The sequence below is a fragment of the Macaca thibetana genome, chromosome 1 (assembly GCF_024542745.1).
Source record: "Macaca thibetana thibetana isolate TM-01 chromosome 1, ASM2454274v1, whole genome shotgun sequence".
NCBI lineage: Eukaryota > Metazoa > Chordata > Mammalia > Primates > Cercopithecidae > Macaca > Macaca thibetana.
Genome location: NC_065578.1, coordinates 37,913,823 through 37,932,770, shown reverse-complemented (window position 1 = coordinate 37,932,770; position 18,948 = coordinate 37,913,823). Strand labels below are relative to the sequence as shown.

The 18,948-nt window shown below is 41.9% G+C and overlaps 5 protein-coding genes across 11 annotated transcripts in view; 3 read left to right on the top strand and 2 right to left on the bottom strand.

The window, feature by feature from the left end:
• Positions 1–4,270, top strand: part of RHBDL2 (rhomboid like 2) — a 47,733-nt gene extending 43,463 nt beyond the window's left edge. For all 3 annotated transcript variants that reach the window (XM_050799973.1, XM_050799963.1, XM_050799981.1), the window contains exons 7-8: positions 2,667–2,728; positions 4,033–4,270. In XM_050799973.1, the coding sequence (XP_050655930.1) occupies positions 2,667–2,728; positions 4,033–4,212 (242 nt within the window). In that variant the 3' untranslated portion in view covers positions 4,213–4,270. The remainder of the gene's footprint in view (positions 1–2,666; positions 2,729–4,032) is intronic.
• NDUFS5 (NADH:ubiquinone oxidoreductase subunit S5) overlaps positions 1–18,948 on the bottom strand; it is a 1,192,795-nt gene that overhangs the window by 153,977 nt on the left and 1,019,870 nt on the right. The window lies entirely within an intron of this gene.
• Positions 1–18,948, bottom strand: part of AKIRIN1 (akirin 1) — a 1,026,732-nt gene that overhangs the window by 122,810 nt on the left and 884,974 nt on the right. The window lies entirely within an intron of this gene.
• Positions 1–18,948, top strand: part of MYCBP (MYC binding protein) — a 657,065-nt gene that overhangs the window by 628,493 nt on the left and 9,624 nt on the right. The gene's annotated exons all lie outside the window — the stretch shown is intronic.
• Positions 10,116–18,326, top strand: GJA9 (gap junction protein alpha 9). Its single transcript, XM_050798994.1, has 2 exons — positions 10,116–10,714; positions 16,202–18,326. Exon 2 carries the CDS (start codon positions 16,297–16,299, stop codon positions 17,842–17,844), a length of 1,548 nt encoding a protein of 515 aa, XP_050654951.1. The 5' UTR covers positions 10,116–10,714; positions 16,202–16,296; the 3' UTR covers positions 17,845–18,326.

Here is an 18,948-nt window from a genome sequence, read left to right as displayed (position 1 = left end):
TAAAAATACGAAAATTAGCCAGGCGTGGTGACATGGCCTGTAGTTCCAGCTGCTCCAGAGGCTCAGGCAGGAGAATCACTTACACTCAGGAGGCGGAGGTTGCAGTGAGCTGAGAATGCACCACTGCACTCCAGCCTGGGTGACAGTGAGACTGTGTCTCAAAACAAAACAAAACAAAACAAAACAAAACAAAAAGACAATATGATACAGCCTCATTAATCTAGCACTTTGTAATAGTCATTTACAATTAAATGAATATTGAATACTTCCTCGACCTCAATTTCTGTCCAGTGACTTCAACATCAATCAATACAGTATTGAAAGGGAATCTAGTCAGAACACATGTCCTGATGCTATTTTCCCAAAGGCAAGGACTAGGTCTTTTCATCTCCTAGGACACAGTGGCTCACTAAGTAGAGCACAGGGAATTAGGGGGTGGGTGTGGAATGCAATAGCTGCAAGAGATGTTTCCTAGCACTACACATATAGGGCAGAGTTCTTCTAGGCCAAGAAATCGGAAGCTCCTTTTGCAGCACAGATCTGACTTACTGGAAGACTGCCTAACTTCTGGCTCTCACAGTTTTATTGGAGAATATGGAATCATTTGCTTTCATGGCCTGACACCTTCAGAACTCCCGATGGTAATTACAGGCAATTACCATGATGACTGAGAGTGGAGCCTTGGTGTCTTGGTTTCTTTATGTATAAAATGCCACCATCCTTCTTCACTTTGATTGCTACAATAGTATTTTTCCAGCTGGTCTTCCAGTTCCTGTTCTTGCTCCCTTATAGTCTGCTTCCTATATGGCAGCTAGAATAATCTTTGTAAAACCACCAGTGTAGTCACTTAAGCCTGTAATCCCAGCACTTTGGGAGGCCGAGGTGGGTGGATCACCTGAGGTCAGAAGTTCAAGAGTTGGAGACCACCCTGGTCAACACGGTGAAACCTTGTCTCTACTAAAAATACAAAAATTAACTGGGCATGGTGGCAGGCGCCTGTAATCCCAGCACTTTGTGGGGCTCAGGCAGGTGGAGCAGCTGAGGTCAGGAGTTCAAGAGTTCAAGACCAACCTGACCAACATGGTGAAACCCCGTCTCTACTACATATACAAAGATTAGCCAGGTGTGGTGGCGCATGTCTATAATCCCAGCTAATCAGGAGGCTGAGGCATGAAAATTGCTTGAACCTGGGAGGTGGAGGTTGCAGTGAGCCAAGATTTTACTACTGCACTCCAGCCTGGGCAACAGAGTTGAGACTCTGTCACAAACAAACAAACAAAATGTACCATGCCACTCCTGTGCTCAAGAGCTTTCAAAGACTTCCTATCACTCAGTAAAAGTTAAGAGTCCTTACAATGGCCCATATAGACCCTACATAATCTGTCCCCTGCTACCTGTTTGATGTCATCACCCACAACCTTATCCCTAACTCTAGTTCAGAATCACCTGGAGGTCTCGTTAAAACAAAGTTGTTCAGCCGGGCACGGTGGCTCAAGCCTGTAATCCCAGCACTTTGGGAGGCCGAGACGGGCAGATCACAAGGTAAGGAGATCGAGACCATCCTGGCTAACATGGTGAAACCCCGTCTCTACTAAAAAAAATACAAAAAAATAGCCGGGCGAGGTGGCGAGCGCCTGTAGTCCCAGCTACTCGGGAGGCTGAGGCAGGAGAATGGCGTAAACCCGGGAGGCGGAGCTTGCAGTGAGCTGAGATCCGGCCACTGCACTCCAGCCTGGGCGACAGAGCGAGACTCTGTCTCAAAAAAAAAAAAAAACAAAAAACAAAAAACAAAGTTGTTGGAAACAACTTGACCACAGTTGGTAGTTGGAAAACACAGCCATGGAAGTTGGAATCTGCTAAGGAGTGTACAACTTACCTTCTAAAAACAAAACAGAAAGCTGAGTCCCACCCTCAAGGTTTCTGGTTCAGTAGGTCTGGGGTGGGTTTAAGAGTTTTCATTTCTAATAAGTTTCCAGGTGAAGCTGATACTGCTGGTCTTGGTAAAAACCACTTTGAAAACCACTGATCCAGCCAGCTCAACTGCTTTGGTATTTTTCAAACACACCAGGCATATTCCTGCTTAGGGACTTTGTACTTGGTCTTCCCTCTCTCTGAAACACTCTTGTGTCAAATAGCAGCATGACTTGGACCCTTACCTCTGTCCAGCGTCATATTCTCAGAGAGATCCTCCTTGATACCCCTATTGGAAATCACACTTGACATCTGGTATTCCTAGTTCTTGTTCCTCTCTTTGTATTTTCTCCATAGCTCTTAGCACTATTTGACATACTGTATGTTTTACTTATTTGTTTGCCTCCCTGCCAATCACTCCCCGCCACACCCGCCAACAGTTTGTCAGCTACATGAGGCAGGTCTGTTAGATCTGCCCACTGCTGCCCATCTACCAGCTAGAATGATGCCTGACACATAGAGGACAATGAATGCTTGTTGGATGAATAAATCTGTAAAATGGGATAATGATAGTTCCTACTTCATAGGGTTGTGATGAAGATTAATGAGTTAAAAAATCTCGTAGAAAAGCACCTGTCACAGAGTTAAGTCTCAATAAATGATAGCTAGTATTATTATTATTAGAGGGGAACCAAAAACATTTGCTGTACTATTGTGGAGATTCTGAGCCTTTATCAGGGTGTTTTTCCTTCTAGTTGTGTTAGACATGGGATTTGCTCTCTACAGAAGGTTCTTTGTTCCTGAAGATGGGTCTCCGGTGAGTTCAGTTTCTTTCTTTTATAAAATGGAAATTTGTTTACTGTCAAAAAGGGTTATCAAATAGGGGTTACAACGCTGTGATTTAGGGCAGCCAAATTTCCATTTGGAAGTTAAGAAAATTTTTAAGGAAATCAGACTTTTGAATTGTCCTTCCTACTTAACTCTCTCATAGCCCTAATCACTGGCTCTACTTCACTGCACCTGCCATATTGGTAGCTATTCCAAAACAGGAGAGAATGGCCGGGCGTGGTGGCTCACGCCTGTAATTCCAGCACTTTGGGAGGCCGAGACTGGTGGATCACAAGGTCAGGAGTTCGAGGCCAGCCTGGCCAATATGGTGAAACCCTGTCTCTACTACAAATACAAAAATTATCCGGGCTTGGTGGCAGGCACCTGTAATCTCAGCTACTCGGGAGGCTGAGGTAGGAGAATCGCTTGAATCCGGGAGGCGGAGGTTGCAGTGAACCGAGATCGCGTCACTGCATTCCAGCCTGGGCGACAGAGTGAGACTCCATCTCAACAAAACAGAACAACAACAACAAAAAAACCCAGTAAACAGGAGAGAATGGATTTTCCTGTCCACATAGAATAAAAAGCAGATTGGTTTAGCCAGGCATGGTGGCATGTGCCTGTAGTCCCAGCTACTTGGGAAGCTGAGATGGGAGGATGCTTGAGTCTCAGAGGTTGAGTCTGCAGTGAGCTGTGATCATGCCACTGCACTCCAGCCTGGGTGACAGAGTTGAGACCCCATTTCAAAAAACAAAACAAAACGAAAAAGCAGATTGGAAAACAGCAATGAAAATTTGAGTTCTATAAACTGACAATAAAGAAAATTGACAAAAATTTCCAGTTTTGCTGGGATTTATCTTTGAATTTGGTAGTTTCTGTTTGGGTATTTGTTGTGTACGTTATTACTTGTGTTTTAAATGTGACACCCCATGTATGTGCAATCAGATTATGCTGCTATAGAGATCCCTCATGGCAACTCAACCATTCTCTTAGTTGGCATCATATAGAATTATTTTAAATGCAATGATGATCAAGAACGAGAAACAATTTCTCTTGTCTTTTGTACTCTAAGAATGGGTGAAAATGACATTTCTTAGCTTTGTATGTTTCAGAGTATCTCCTTCTCTCTGTGCACATGGAGTTTTGTGTCTCTTTTGTCTTACCCCTAGTTCTCTAGACTTTTAAGACTCTTGTTTGACTGTGATGGTATTTGTGTTTGAATAAGAGAGATGCAACTGAAATACACAATTAGCATTGTCTTCACTTATTCCCATTTTCTCCTTTTCTCCCAAGGTGTCTTTTGCAGCTCACGTTGCAGGTGGATTTGCTGGAATGTCCATCGGCTACACGGTGTTTAGCTGCTTTGATAAAGCACTGCTGAAAGATCCAAGGTTTTGGATAGCAATCGCTGCTTATTTAGCTTGTGTCTTATTTGCTGTGTTTTTCAACATTTTCCTATCTCCGGCAAACTGACCTGCTCCTATTATAAGCCAATTAATAAAAAGAGCCATCTGGATGGGGGAAAAAAAAAGGAAGACTCTATGAAGAAACAGAAGTCTCAGCAAAGGTTAACAACTTTATATAGAGGAAAAAACAGCATTAAACTCATCAGTTGCAAAGATTGCCTACAAAAGGACCTTAGGATTTAAGGAAGGGGCTTCTTAATGTAGAAAGGGAAGAAGAAGAGAGAAAAGAAGGGTAGTAAAAACTGGAGATTGGGGCCAGGAGCATTTGCTCATGCCTGTAATCCCAGCACTTTGGGAGGCTGAGGTGGGTGAAATCACCTGAGGTCAGGAGTTCAAGACCAGCCTGACCAATATGGTGAAACCCTGTCTCTACTAAAGAAAATACAAAAATTAGCTGGGTGTGGTACTGCGTGCCTGTAGTCCCAGCTACTTGGGAGACTGAGGCAGGAGAATTGCTTGAACCTGGGAGGCGAAGGTTGCAGTGAGCTGAGATCACACCACTGCAGTCCAGCGTGGGTGATAGAGCGACACTCCGTCTCAAAAAACAAAACAAAACTAGAGATTGGGTCTTTCTTTCCCAGGCATATGGTATTCTATAAACCAGACTTCTCCTTGGAGGATATATTTTGGAGAATGCTTCATAAAATCTATGAATACTGTACAATGCTGATAATAAAAACTTTTTATACCTGTGTCAGACTCCTGATAATCACTTTAAAATAGATTACTGTTTCAGAAGATAGATCACTACTGTTTGAGGTGTTTTACATACTTTATTGATAATGTTATCAACAACCCAGAGAGGTAGTTATTACTCTGCATCTTAGAGTAATCGTAAAGAATCCCTTAAATAAACCCTTAAAGAATTACGTACTTGTCTGAGGGGAGCAGCATTTAAACATAGGTAATGACTTGGAAACCTGTAGTCTCTCCTAGAGGTCCAACAGTGCTCTGTTCCCCCAATACTGAAGAGTATCATAGGAGTACAGGAACAAACATCTATGCGGGGTACACCATGAATGGTGGAAATATCTCATAGAAGAAGACTGAGGATTTTCTGGACTGCTAGTTTAAGATTCTGAAACCGTGTCTAAGATCCCAAGGAACCTGGTACTGGCTTTCTGGTGCACACTATATACCTAGACTTCAGATTCTCATCTGTGATCAGACTGTCATCCTTCGTGTGGCTCATGGCTCTCCTAGGAGTGGGTAGGATTTATTTACAAAAGGTAAAATGTCATACCTGAAAGCTGAGAAGCATGTGTCCTTTTTCTGTGTAGAATTCAGACTGTGGTTTATGATGTTTTTGGAAATGGTAGTTTTAGGTCCTCGGAATACAGGAAATATAATTTTTTCTTTTATCATCAACGTATTTATTAAACACCCATCTAAACATGTTACTGTATTAGGAAGGGCATATACACTTAGATATAGTGAGAAAAGCTAATACTTTAGTATATTGAGAAAAACTGATCAGAAATTTGTTTCAAAAGTTAAATTTAAGTATGAACATGGGAATATGAGTGTGTTCTTTTTTTTTCTTTTTTTTGAGATGGAGTCTCGCTCTGTTTCCCAGGCTGGAGTGCAGTGGGCAGATCTTGGCTCACTGCAACCTCTGCCTCCTGGGTTCAAGCAATTCTCCTACCTCAGCCTCCCGAGTACCTGGGATTACAGATGTGTGCCACCACACCTGGCTCATTTTTTTTTTTTTTTTTAAGATGGAGTCTTGCTCTGTCACCCAGGCTGGAGTGCAGTGGCCCAATCTTGGCTCACTGAAACCTCCGCCTCCCAGGTTCAAGCGATTCTCCTGTCTCAGCTTCCTGAGTAGCTGGAATTACAGGTGGCCACCACCAAGCCCAGCTAATTTTTGTATTTTTTTTTTTTTTTTTAGTAGAGATGTGGTTTCACCATGCTGGCCAGGCTGGTCTCGAACTCCCGACCTCAGGACCTCAGGCGATCTGGCTACCTTGGCCTCCCAAAGTGTTGGGATTACAGGCATGAGCCACCACGCCCAGCCCCTAATTTTTTATTTTTTTTGAGACTGAGTTTCGCTCTTGTTGCCTAGGCTGGAGTGCAATGGCAAAATCTCGGCTCCCTGCAACCTCTACCACCTGGGTTCAAATGATTCTCCTGCCTCAGCCTCCTGAGTAGCTGGGATTATAAGCACCCACCACCATGCCTGGCTAATTTTTGTATTTTTAGTAGAGACAAGGTTTTTCCATGTTGGCTAGGCTGGTCTTGAACTTCTGACCTCAGGTGATCCACCCACCTCCGCCTCCCAAAGTGCTGGGATTACAGGCGTGAGCCACTGTGCTCGGCTAATTTTTGTAGTTTCAGTAGAGACAGGGTTTCACCATGTTGGCCAGGCTGGTCTCAAACTCCTGACCTCAAGTGATCCACCCGCCTCAGCCTCCCAAAGTGCTGGGATTACAGGTGTGAGCCACCATGCCTGGCCTTATGAGTATGTTCTTGGTTAAACAAAGATTCAAACAAGAAGTTAAAAGATAAAATCTCAGCCAGGTGCAGTGGCTCATGCCTATTATCTCAGCACTTTGGGAGGCTAAGGTGGGAGGACTGCTTGAGCCCAGGAGTTTGAGAACAGCCTGGGTAACATTCAATAACTCTATAAATTATAAAAATAAAAAATAGCCAGGTGTGGTGGTGCTTGCCTGTAGTTCTAGCTACTCTGGAGGCTGAGGTGGGAGGATTACTGGAACCCAGGAGTTCACTGGAACCCAGGAGTTCGAGGTTACAGTGAGCTTGATCATGCCACTGCCCTCCAGCCTGGGTGACAGAGAGTGAGACCCTGTCTTAAATAAACAAACAAACAAAATCTCCTTTAACCTTCTCACTTCAAACCTGCTGTTTTTCCATAGTGATGACTATCATCAATGGTCACAACAGTATGGTATGTATCCTTGCAGACTTTTGTCTATGTAGGATAAGCAGAAAGGAAAATGGGTTTAAGTTAATGGCCAATTCATCCACTGTACTGAACTTCACTGAATCTGCTCTACACCCTCAAAGGGACAAATTCAAAGAACAAATTAGAGGTGTCCATGGTATCACTTCCCCTAAACATCATTTGCTTCTCAGATTTACCTCAACTAGGAAAAGTTTTTGTTAATCAATTGTAGCTAAATATATATATATGCATATATATTATATATATGTATATGTGTGTGTGTGTGTGTATGTGTATTTTTTTTCTTGAGACAGGGTCTTTCTCTGTCGCCCAGGCTGGAGTGCAGTGGCACCATCTCGGCTCACTGCAACCTCCACCTCCCAGGTTCAAGCAATTCTCCTGCCTCAGCCTCCCAGGTAGCTGGGATTATAAGAATGCATCACCATGCCTGGCTAATTTTTGGTATTTTTAATAGAGACTGGGTTTCACCACGTTGGCCAGGCTGGTCTTGAACTCCTGACTTCAGGTGATCCGCCTGTCTCGGCCTCCCAATGTGCTAGGATTACAGATGTGAGCCACCACGCCCGGCCTCTCGTTAGATATTTTTATAAACTGTAGGTTTTAGCAGGATAAATGTGATACATGTATTGTTCTATAACTTGCTTTACAACATGACCTAGGGACCTTTCTCTATTAGTTCATAGAGATCTTTATTCTCTGAATTGCTGAATGATATAGATGTACCATAGCTAACCATTCCTCTGTCGGACATGTAAATTGTTGCTGCTTTTGTATAATTACCAACAGTGCCATGTGAACATCCTAGCATGTGTGGTGTGTCTCTGAGTGTGCATGCTAAGTGAATATTTCAAGTATCCAGAAGCAGAAAGGCTATGCTAATTTTGATAGATTTAAATTGCCTTTTAGAACAAAGCTGGAGGCATCACGCTACCTGACTTCAAACTATACCACAAGGCTACAGTAACCAAAACAGCATGGTACTGGTACCAAAACAGAGATATAGACCAATGGAACAGAACAGAGTCCTCAGAAATAATACCACACATCTACAGCCATCTAATCTTTGACAAACCTGAGAGAAACAAGAAATGGGGAAAGGATTCCCTATTTAATAAATGGTGCTGGGAAAATTGGCTAGCCATAAGTAGAAAGCTGAAACTGGATCCTTTCCTTACTCCTTATACGAAAATTAATTCAAGATCGATTAGAGACTTAAATGTTAGACCTAATACCATAAAAATCCTAGAGGAAAACCTAGGTAGTACCATTCAGGACATAGGCATGGGCAAAGACTTCATGTCTAAAACACCAAAAGCAACAGCAGCAAAAGCCAAAATTGACAAATGGGATCTCATTAAACTAAAGAGCTTCTGCACAGCAAAAGAAACTACCATCAGAGTGAACAGGCAACCTACAGAATGGGAGAAAATTTTTGCAATCTACTCATCTGACAAAGGGCTAATATCCAGAACCTACAAAGAACTCAAACAAATTTACAAGAAAAAAACAAACAACCCCATCAAAAAGTGGGCAAAGGATATGAACAGACATTTCTCAAAAGAAGACATTCATACAGCCAACAAACACATGAAAAAATGCTCATCATCACTGGCCATCAGAGAAATGCAAATCAAAACCACAATGAGATACCATCTCACACCAGTTAGAATGGCGATCATTAAAAAGTCAGGAAACAACAGGTGCTGGAGAGGATGTGGAGAAATAGGAACACTTTTACACTGTTGGTGGGATTGTAAACTAGTTCAACCATTATGGAAAACAGTATGGCGATTCCTCAAGGATCTAGAACTAGATGTACCATATGACCCAGCCATCCCATTACTGGGGATATACCCAAAGGATTATAAATTATGCTGCTATAAAGACACATGCACACGTATGTTTATTGCAGCACTATTCACAATAGCAAAGACTTGGAATCAACCCAAATGTCCATCAGTGACAGATTGGATTAAGAAAATGTGGCACATATACACCATGGAATACTATGCAGCCATAAAAAAGGATGAGTTTGTGTCCTTTGTAGGGACATGGATGCAGCTGGAAACCATCATTCTTAGCAAACTATCACAAGAACAGAAAACCAAACACCGCATGTTCTCACTCATAGGTGGGAACTGAACAATGAGATCACTTGGACTCAGGAAGGGGAACATCACACACCGGGGCCTATCATGGGGGGGGGGGAGGGGGGGGGGGGGGAGGGATTGCATTGGGAGTTATACCTGATGTAAATGACGAGTTGATGGGTGCAGCACAGCAACATGGCACAAGTATACATATGTAACAAACCTGCACGTTATGCACATGTACCCTACAACTTAAAGTATAATAATAATAAATAAATTAAAAAAAAATTGCCTTTTAAATAGCTGTATCCATTTATATTCTTACCTACAGGATATGAGAGTAACAGTGCCTCCCTACCTTGCCAAAAGAAGGTATTATAAATCTTGAAAATTTTGCATTTTGATAGTTAAAAATAATATTTCACTTAAATATGTATTTTCTAGTGAGGTTGAGCAATTTTCAAGTTTATTAATAATTTATGTTACACATATGTAATTCAGATAACACAATATAGAAACATGAATATATTGTGTGTCTACATATAAATATAAAAAATATATTAGATATATATATTTATATAAAATATATAAATATAAATATAAAATATAAAAAATATAAATATATATATATATGTGTCCCTGGTGAAATGTTTGTATTTAATCTGAGAAGTAGCTATTGTTGGCAAAGAAGCCCAGAGAAGAAATATCTATCTGTTACGCCCAACCTGCCAGATCACTAGCTCTGAAGAGACCTCTAATGACCTAAAATACAATGTAATTGTCAATAACAGAACATGGGAGAGAGAATCAGGATCTATCTATGAAATCGGACATGACCCATTTATTAAGGCAGATGACCAAGACATTATTATCTAGTAAGAAAGACTTTTTTGGTTCTAGAAACATGGTTTATTGCACAAAAAACAATGACATTTTATTGGGTTCCCCCAGTGGCAAAAATTACAGTACAAACAGCACACAAATATCTCCTGTCATTTTAAATTTGACATCTCTGAGTTATGGAGGAATCATTTACTCAGCTTAATTTGGGGCTCATGACTTTAGTCTTCTAGACTGCAGTGTGTTATCAGGACTATTATAAGCATTCTTTATCTGTGCTGTCCAATAAGGCAGCCATTAGGTAGCTGTAGCTCTTTACATTTTTATTAAAATTATTTGAAATTAAAAATTAAATCGCTCTGATACAAAAACCATATTGCAAGTGTTCAATAGCTACATTTGGCTACTGGCTGCCTTATTGGCTAGCACAGATAGAATATTTCCATTGTTGCAGAAAGTTCTATTGGACGGTGCTGTTTTAGAAGCAAGGATAAGCAGAAAGGGAAATGGATTTTAGTTGATGGATGACTCACTCACTACATTGAACTGAACTGAATCTGCTCTATACCTGCAAAGGGACAAATTCAGAAAATAAATTGAAGATGGCCATGCTAAATATGGTTTGCTTCTCAGATTTACCTAAACTAAGAAAGGTTTGTGTTAATCTCTCTGTTTTAGCTTATTAAGAAAGAGTTGTTTCAAATGTTTTTATCTTTTTCTTTTGAATTCTATGGGACTGTATCTATGTATACTAGTTTTTATGTCATTTGCTAAGAAAGCTTTAATTTGTAGCTAAATAATACTGTTCCTTCTTTCAGGAAATACTATGTGTTGTCCTTTATGAAAAAAAAATCCTTTATTTCTTTTTATGATTATAAAAGTAAAATGCTCATAGTAAAACATTGAAATACATATAATTACAATATATTAAGTATATAATTTATAATCCCAACATCCAGAGCTAATCACAGTTAATATTTTCATGAAAATCCTTCTAGACTTTTTTGTATACATTTGTAAATGTAACTAAATTTATAATAATGGGGCCATATTATTTTATTTTATAACATAAATTTCACTGAAATGAAGTATCAAATGCCTTTTTATGTATGTTTAACATTTCTACTGGTTGCATAGTATCACACCGTGGATGTGGTCCATTATTTAATCAGTTTTTCTTGTATTGATAATTACTTAATGTTTTTAGCTTATGATTATTATAAACATGAATTACATCTTTGCTTACATTATTATTATTATTTATGAACCATAAATTAGACTTAACTTGCTTACTTTTTTTTTTTTTTTGAGACAGAGTCTCACTCTGTCGCCCAGGCTAGAATGCAGTGGCCAGATCTCGGCTCACTACAACCTTCGCCTCCCGGGTTCAAGTGATTCTCCTGCCTCAGCCTCCTGCGTAGCTGGGATTACAGGCATGCGCCACCATGCCTGGCTAATTTTTATATTTTTAGTAGAGATGGGGTTTCACCATGTTGGTCAGGCTGGTCTCGAACTCCTGATCTCGTGATCCACCCGCCTCTGTCTCCCAAAGTGTTGGGATGACAGGTGTGAGCCACGACGCCTGGCCAACTTGCTTACGTTTTAAAGTGCTTTGGGTTGTTGGGTCAGAGTATGGTATTATTATTATTTTTTCGAGACAGAGTCTTGCTCTGTCGCCCAGGCTGGAGTGCAATGGTGTGATCTTGGTTCACTGCAACCTCTGCCTCTGGGTTCAAGTGATTCTCCTGCCTCAGCTTCCTGAGTAGCTGGGACTACAGGTGCCTGCCACCACGCCCGACTAATTTTTGTATTTTTAATAGAGAAAGGGTTTCAACCATGTTGGCCAGGCTGGTCTCAAACTCCTGACCTCAAGTGATCCGTTGGCCTTGGTCTCCTAAAGTGATGGGATTACAGGCGTGAGCCACCTCGCCTGGCCAGAGTATGCTATTATTAACATAATAAAGTCAATGGAAAGTTTCTCTGTCTCAGGAACACAACTATATTTTAGAAGGTTGATGCTTTTGCAAATCATATTAACAGAACAATGGCTGAAGAAAGGAACTACAGACTCTAGAACTAGTTATTTAAAAAGCCAAAGCTATCACTATTTGACATTCCTAAATTTAAATGATTAAACTTAAAACAGATGATCTCTTAATGTTTCTTTCCGGCAAATCTGAAGTTTGCTCATAGAGGAAAAATAATAGTTTAGTAAAAAATTTAAAGAACTGACTCTAGAGCCACAATGATTGGGTTTGAACGTCAGCTCCAGCTGTGTGACCTCAGGTAAATTAAGGTGTGCTTCTGTTTCCTCATCTGTAAGATGGGCGAAACAACATACTCACCACACAGGATTTTAGTGATGAACACATTTTGTATCTTAGTAGTTTGTTTGATTGTGTAACAGTTCCCTTTATATAAAGGGGACAGGAAAAATAGAAAATATTTATATTTTAAATGAAAAATAATGAAAACATTCACTTTTAAAAAATCTTTCTTTTGGGGTATATTTCCTCTGAGATAACCTGGGATACCAACCTTAATATGGAATCTACTGGCAAATAATCCAAGCAGCTAAATTATAACTTGCCCCACTGTTTCCTTCAAGAGAGCAGCTATATGTCTTTAATAGGTCAAATACTGCTACAGTGAAAAGTTTCCATAATACTACCACCATACCAGTGAACAATCTCTTTCAAGTAGTATCTATAATGAGGTTCTGGTACCACAGGGCTGGGCACTGTGGCTCACACCTGTAATCCCAGCACTTTGGGAGGCCGAGGTGGGCAGATCACCTGAGGTCAGGAGTTCGAAACCAGCCTGACCAATATGGAGGAACCCCATCTCTACTAAAAATCCAAAATTAGCTGTGCGTGGTGGCGCATGTCTGTAATCTCAGCTACTCCGCAGCCTGGGGCAGGCGAATCACTTGAACCTGGGAGGTGGAGGTTGCGGTGAGCGGAGATTGTGCCATTGCACTCCAGCCTGGGCGATAAGAGGGAAACTTTGTCTCAAAAAAAAAAAAAAAAAAAAAGATTCTGGTACCATAAAATAGTTGAGAATTTTTGGAGTTCTTTTTTTTTTTTGAGACAGAGTTTCTGCTCTTGTCACCAAGGCTGGAGTGCAATGGCATGATCTCAGCTCACTGCAACCTTCACCTCCAAGGTTCAAGCGATTCTCCTGCCTCAGCCTCCTGAGTAGCTGGGGTTACAGATGCCTGCTACCACACCCAGCTAATTTTTTGTATTTTTGTAGGGACAGTGTTTCACCAGGTTGGCCAGGCGGTCTCGAATTCCTGACCTCAGGTGACCCACATCGGCCTCCCAAAGTGCTGGGATTACAGGTGTGAGCCACTGTGCCGGGCTTGAAGTTCATTTTAACATGATAAGAATTTACAAAATTTGGGCCGGGCATGGTGGCTCACTTTGGGAGGCTGAGGCGGGTGGATCACTCAAGGTCAGGAGTTCAAGACCAGCCTGGCCAACATGGTGAAACCCTGTCTCTACTAACAATACAAAAATTAGCCGAGCGTGGTGGTGCTTGCCTGTAGTCTACTTGGGAGGCTGAGGCATAAGAATCACTTGAACCCGGGAAGTGGAGGTTGTGTGGGCCAGGATCCTGCCACTGCACTCTAGTATGGGCAACAGAGTGAGACTGTCTCCCCTGCCAAAAAAAAAAAAAAGAAAAAAGTGTACTTTTTCATAGTAAAGTATAAGTACTTTATTCATATTCATAAATATTACTGAGATGAATATCTGAAAATGTTCACCAACTGCCAGGAAGAAACCAGAATTTATTTCAAATTTATTCAATTTGTATTAAAAAAACTAATCTAAATTTCTGTGAGAGCCAGATCTATTTCCTTTGGCTTCATTAAATGCTGTATCTTACTGAATTCTCAAATGAAGCATATTCATTGTCCTATGTGTATAAATGAGATTTAAAAATCACTGACTTTTTGGCTGGGCACGGTGGCTCACGCCTGTAATCCTGGCACTTTGGGAGGCCGAGGCGGGTGGATCACGAGGTCAGGAGATTGAGATCATCCTGGCCAACATGGTGAAACCCCGTGTCTACTAAAATACAAAAAATGATCTGGGGGTGCTGGCAGGCACCTGTAGTCCCAGCTACTCAAGAGGTTGAGGCAGGGGAATCGCTTGAACCCATGAAGTGGAGGCTGCAGTAAGCTGAGATTGCGCCACTGCACTCCAGCCTGGTGACAGAGCAAGACTCTGTCCCAAAAAAAAGAAAGAAAGGAAAAAAAATTACTGACTTTTCAAACCAGTAATGGCATGTTGGGGAAAAAAAATTGACTTTGTTACAACTTTTATATCAAATAATCTTAATAAATAAGGTTAAGGTCAAGTTAGTAGTTTTAGAAACCTTTCCAAAAGTTCTCAGTTGAAAAACAGTAACAGGCCGGGTGTGGCAGCTCACGCCTGTAATCCCAGCACTTTGGGAGGCCAGGGCAGGCAGATCACCTGAGGCCAGGAGTTCCAGACCAGCCTGGGCAACATGGAGAAACACTGTCTGTACTAAAAATCCAAAATTAGCTGGGCATGGTGGCGCATGCCTGTAACCACAGCTACTCGGGAGGCTGAGGCAGGAGAATCGCTTGAACCCAGGAGGCGAAGGTTGTGGTGAGCTGAGATTGTGCCATTGCACTCCAGCCTGGGCAATAAGAGCGAAACTCTGTCTCAAAATAAACAAACAAACAAACAAACCCCAACAACAACAATAATAAACTTCAGCTAAGTAAGATGACTCCTCTCTGATGAGAAATCCTACAATTATATTATTATTTTTTTAATTTAAATTTTTTTTTTTTTTTTAAGAGACAGGGTCTCTCTAATGTTGACCAGGTTGGTCTTGAACTCTTGGCCTCAAGCAATCCTCTCATCTCAGCCTGTGAAAATGCTAGGAGTATAGGCATGAGCCACCGTGCCCAGCGTACAATTTTATACATATATATGTGTGTGTATGTGTGTGTGCGTACATATATATATATATATATATATATATATTTTTTTTTTTTTTGATATGGAGTCTTGCTCTTTTGCCCAGGCTGGGGTGCAGTGGCATAATCTCCACTTACTGCAACCTCTGCTTCCCAGGTTCAAGTGATTCTCCTGCCTCAGCCTCCCGAGTAGCTGGGATTACAGGCACCTGCCACCACACCCGGTTAATTTTTGTATTTTTAGTAGAGACGGGGTTTCACCATGTTGGCCAGGCTGGTCTCAAACCCTTGACCTCAGATGATCTGCCCACCCCGGCATCCCAAAGTGCTGGGATTATAGGCATGAGCCAATGCACATGGCCTAAAATTATACTTTTTAAAAATTTTTTTGAGATGGAGTCTCACTCTGTCGCCCAGGCTGGAGTGCAGTGGCATGATCTTGGCTCACTGCAACCTCTGCCTTCCAGGTTCAAGTGATTCTCCTGCCTCAGCCTCCTGAGTAGCTGGGACTACAAGCGCCCGCCACCATGCCTAGCTAATTTTTGTATTTTTAGTAGAGGCAGGCTTTCAACATGTTGGCCAGGCTGGTCTTGAACTCCTGATCTCAAATGATCCACCCACCTCGGCCTCCCAAAGTGTTGGGATTATAGGTGTGAGCCACCCCGCCCAGCCTATATTCTTAATAGAGAATATATACACTCCTCCTCCAGGTATCATGTTTTTTCATTATATTATGATGTCTAAATATAAGTGATTTTAAATTCCTGACAATTTAAACATATTATTGGTAACAGATTAACACTTTGGCCAGGTGTGGTGACCCACACCTGTAATCCCCACACTTTGGGAGGCCAAGGCGAGAGTATCACTTGAGTCTAGGAGTTTGAGACTAGCTGCAGCAATATAGTGAGACCCTGTCTCTACAAAAAATAAAAAAATTATCTGGGTGTAGTGGCACACACCTGTAGTCCCAGCTACTCAGGAGGCTGAGAGGGGAGATGATTGCTTGAGCCTGGGAGGTTGAGGCTGCAGTGAGTTGTGGCTGCAACACTGTACTCGAGCCTGGGCAACAGAGGGAGACTCTGTCTCAACAAAAAAACAAATAAAAAACCCCACAGCTATCTAGGGAAAAAGTAAAGCAACCAGCATATAGAAGTGACATATTGTTATATTTTCACCATAGGTTTGCTTTAAGAAATAGTGCTCCCTTCGGAATGGAAGAATTTAACTGCTTCTTATTTGATGGGGATCAGAGCTAAGATGGCTGACTAAATAAACATGGGGGACTGGAATCTCCTTGGAGATACTCTGGAGGAAGTTCACATCCACTCCACCACGATTGGAAAGACCTGGCTCACCATCCTATTCATATTTCGAATGCTTGTTCTGGGTGTAGCAGCTGAAGATGTCTGGAATGATGAGCAGTCCGGCTTCGTCTGCAATACAGAACAACCAGGCTGCAGAAATGTATGCTACGACCAGGCCTTTCCTATCTCCCTCATTAGATACTGGGTTCTGCAGGTGATATTTGTGTCTTCACCATCCCTGGTCTACATGGGCCATGCATTGTACCGACTGAGAGTTCTAGAGGAAGAGAGGCAAAGGATGAAAGCTCAGTTAAGAGTAGAACTGGAGGGGGTAGAGTTTGAAATGCCTAGGGATCGGAGGAGATTGGAGCAAGAGCTTTGTCAGCTGGAGAAAAGGAAACTAAATAAAGCTCCACTCAGAGGAACCTTGCTTTGCACTTATGTGATACACATTTTCACTCGCTCTGTGGTTGAAGTTGGATTCATGATTGGACAGTACCTTTTATATGGATTTCACTTAGAGCCTCTATTTAAGTGTCATGGCCACCCGTGTCCAAATATAATCGACTGTTTTGTCTCAAGACCAACAGAAAAGACAATATTCCTATTATTTATGCAATCTATAGCCACTATTTCACTTTTCTTAAACATTCTAGAAATTTTCCACCTAGGTTTTAAAAAGATTAAAAGAGGGATTTGGGGAAAATACAAGTTGAAGAAGGAACATAATGAATTCCATGCAAACGAGGCAAAACAAAACGTAGCCAAATATCAGAGCACATCTGCAAATTCACTGAAGCGACTCCCTTCTGCCCCTGATTATAATCTGTTAGTGGAAAAGCAAACACACACTGCGGTGTACCCTAGTTTAAATTCATCTTCTGTATTCCAGCCAAATCCTGACAATCACAGTGTAAATGATGAGAAATGCATTTTGAATGAACAGGAAACTGTACTTTCTAACGAGATTTCCACACTTAGTACTAGCTGTACTCATTTTCAACACATCGGTTCAAATAATAACAAAGACACTCATAAAATATTTGGAAAAGAAGTTAATGGTAACCAGTTAAGGGAAAAAAGAGAAACTGAAGGCAAAGACCGCAAAAGGAACTACTACTCTAGAGGTCACCGTTCTATTCCAGGTGTTGCTATAGATGGAGAGAACAACATGAGGCAGTCACCCCAAACAGCTTTCTCCTTGCCAGCTAACTGCGATTGGAAACCGCGGTGGCTTAGAGCTACATGGGGTTCCTCTACAGAACATGAAAACCGGGGATCACCTCCTAAAGGTAACCTCAAAGGCCAGTTCAGAAAGGGCATAGTCAGAACCCTTCCTCCTTCACAAGGAAAGTCTCAATCACTTGACATTCCAAACACAGCTGATTCTTTGGGAGGGCTGTCCTTTGAGCTAGGGTTGGTCAGAACCTGTAATAATCCTGTGTGTCCTCCAAATCACGTAGTGTCGCTAACGAACAATCTCATTGGTAGGCGGGTTCCCACAGATCTTCAGATCTAAACAGCGGTTGGCTTTTAGACATTGTATATATTATCAGAGAAGTAGCCTAGTGGTGGTGGGGCACGGACAAAATAGATATGGGCAGCTCTAAAGACCAGCTGTTAAGACAGACGGCAAACTCATTTCAGCAAGGGAAAAAAAGCTCTAATTCTAGATTGTGAAAGAACACTTCTAAATCCAAAGACATAAGGTTGTCAAATCAGGATTTTTTTTTTTTTAATGATATTCTTTCGAATGTGTGTAACTGATTTTGGGAATATCACATGTTCAGAACTGGGGCTAAATGGTTTGATCAGGTTTTCTCTTTGAAGAGACCACAGCCTTAGGACACGGTTCTTCATCTACATAATTCCACCTTGGACACTGGGTTAATTTTGTTTGCCCCTGAAACACAATCACGTAGTTTCCTTCTAGACTGCATCCTGATATGTCTCGAGTATAATCACATGTTGCCACCTAGTAAATAAAATCTTAAAAAGATCCGTGGCTTTCTTTCACCAGTTCATAGCATCGTGATTCATTGCCCGGACTGGACTCGGCTCTACTCACTGGACATCTAACCTCTCCACTTAATTAACAGTACGCACCCTACAGGGGTGTTGTGAGGATTAAAATTTAAAATACCCGTGTTTTCTACAGTGCCTGGCGCACAGCGCTCAAAAGCTATTGCAAGCTCGTTACTGCTCATTCTCCAGAAGCCCACATCAAGTCAGCCACGACTCAAGGAGACTCCAAAGATAAAAGCTGGAACCAAAATACATGATTCTAAACACCCTCCTCAGCTACTGCAAAGTCGTGAGCACTTTCTCAGGAAGAGAACCAAAAAGTCCAGCACCTATGGGTCACCAGAGTTTCCGAGGTCCCAGATGAGAAAAATGAGCTCGCTACCACCGTGCGGCGATCCTTCCTCTCGCAATAGTCCCAGTGCTCCCGGGCCCTGCCTCCGGACGCCAGTACAGAGTTACCAAAATCTCACCTCTTGCAAAGAAAACGAATCGCTACGGGGACCGGAAGAGGAAGAGGTGCGGCTCCAACAGCCAGAGGGGCGGGCATACGCAGCCTCCCTCGGCTCAGCCTGCAACGGGGGATGCAGAGCGTCCTGGT

Coding starts and splice junctions, on each gene's coding strand:
- GJA9 (XM_050798994.1), top strand. CDS start 16,297: ATGGGGGACTGGAATCTCCTTGGAGATACTCTGGAGGAAGTTCACATC.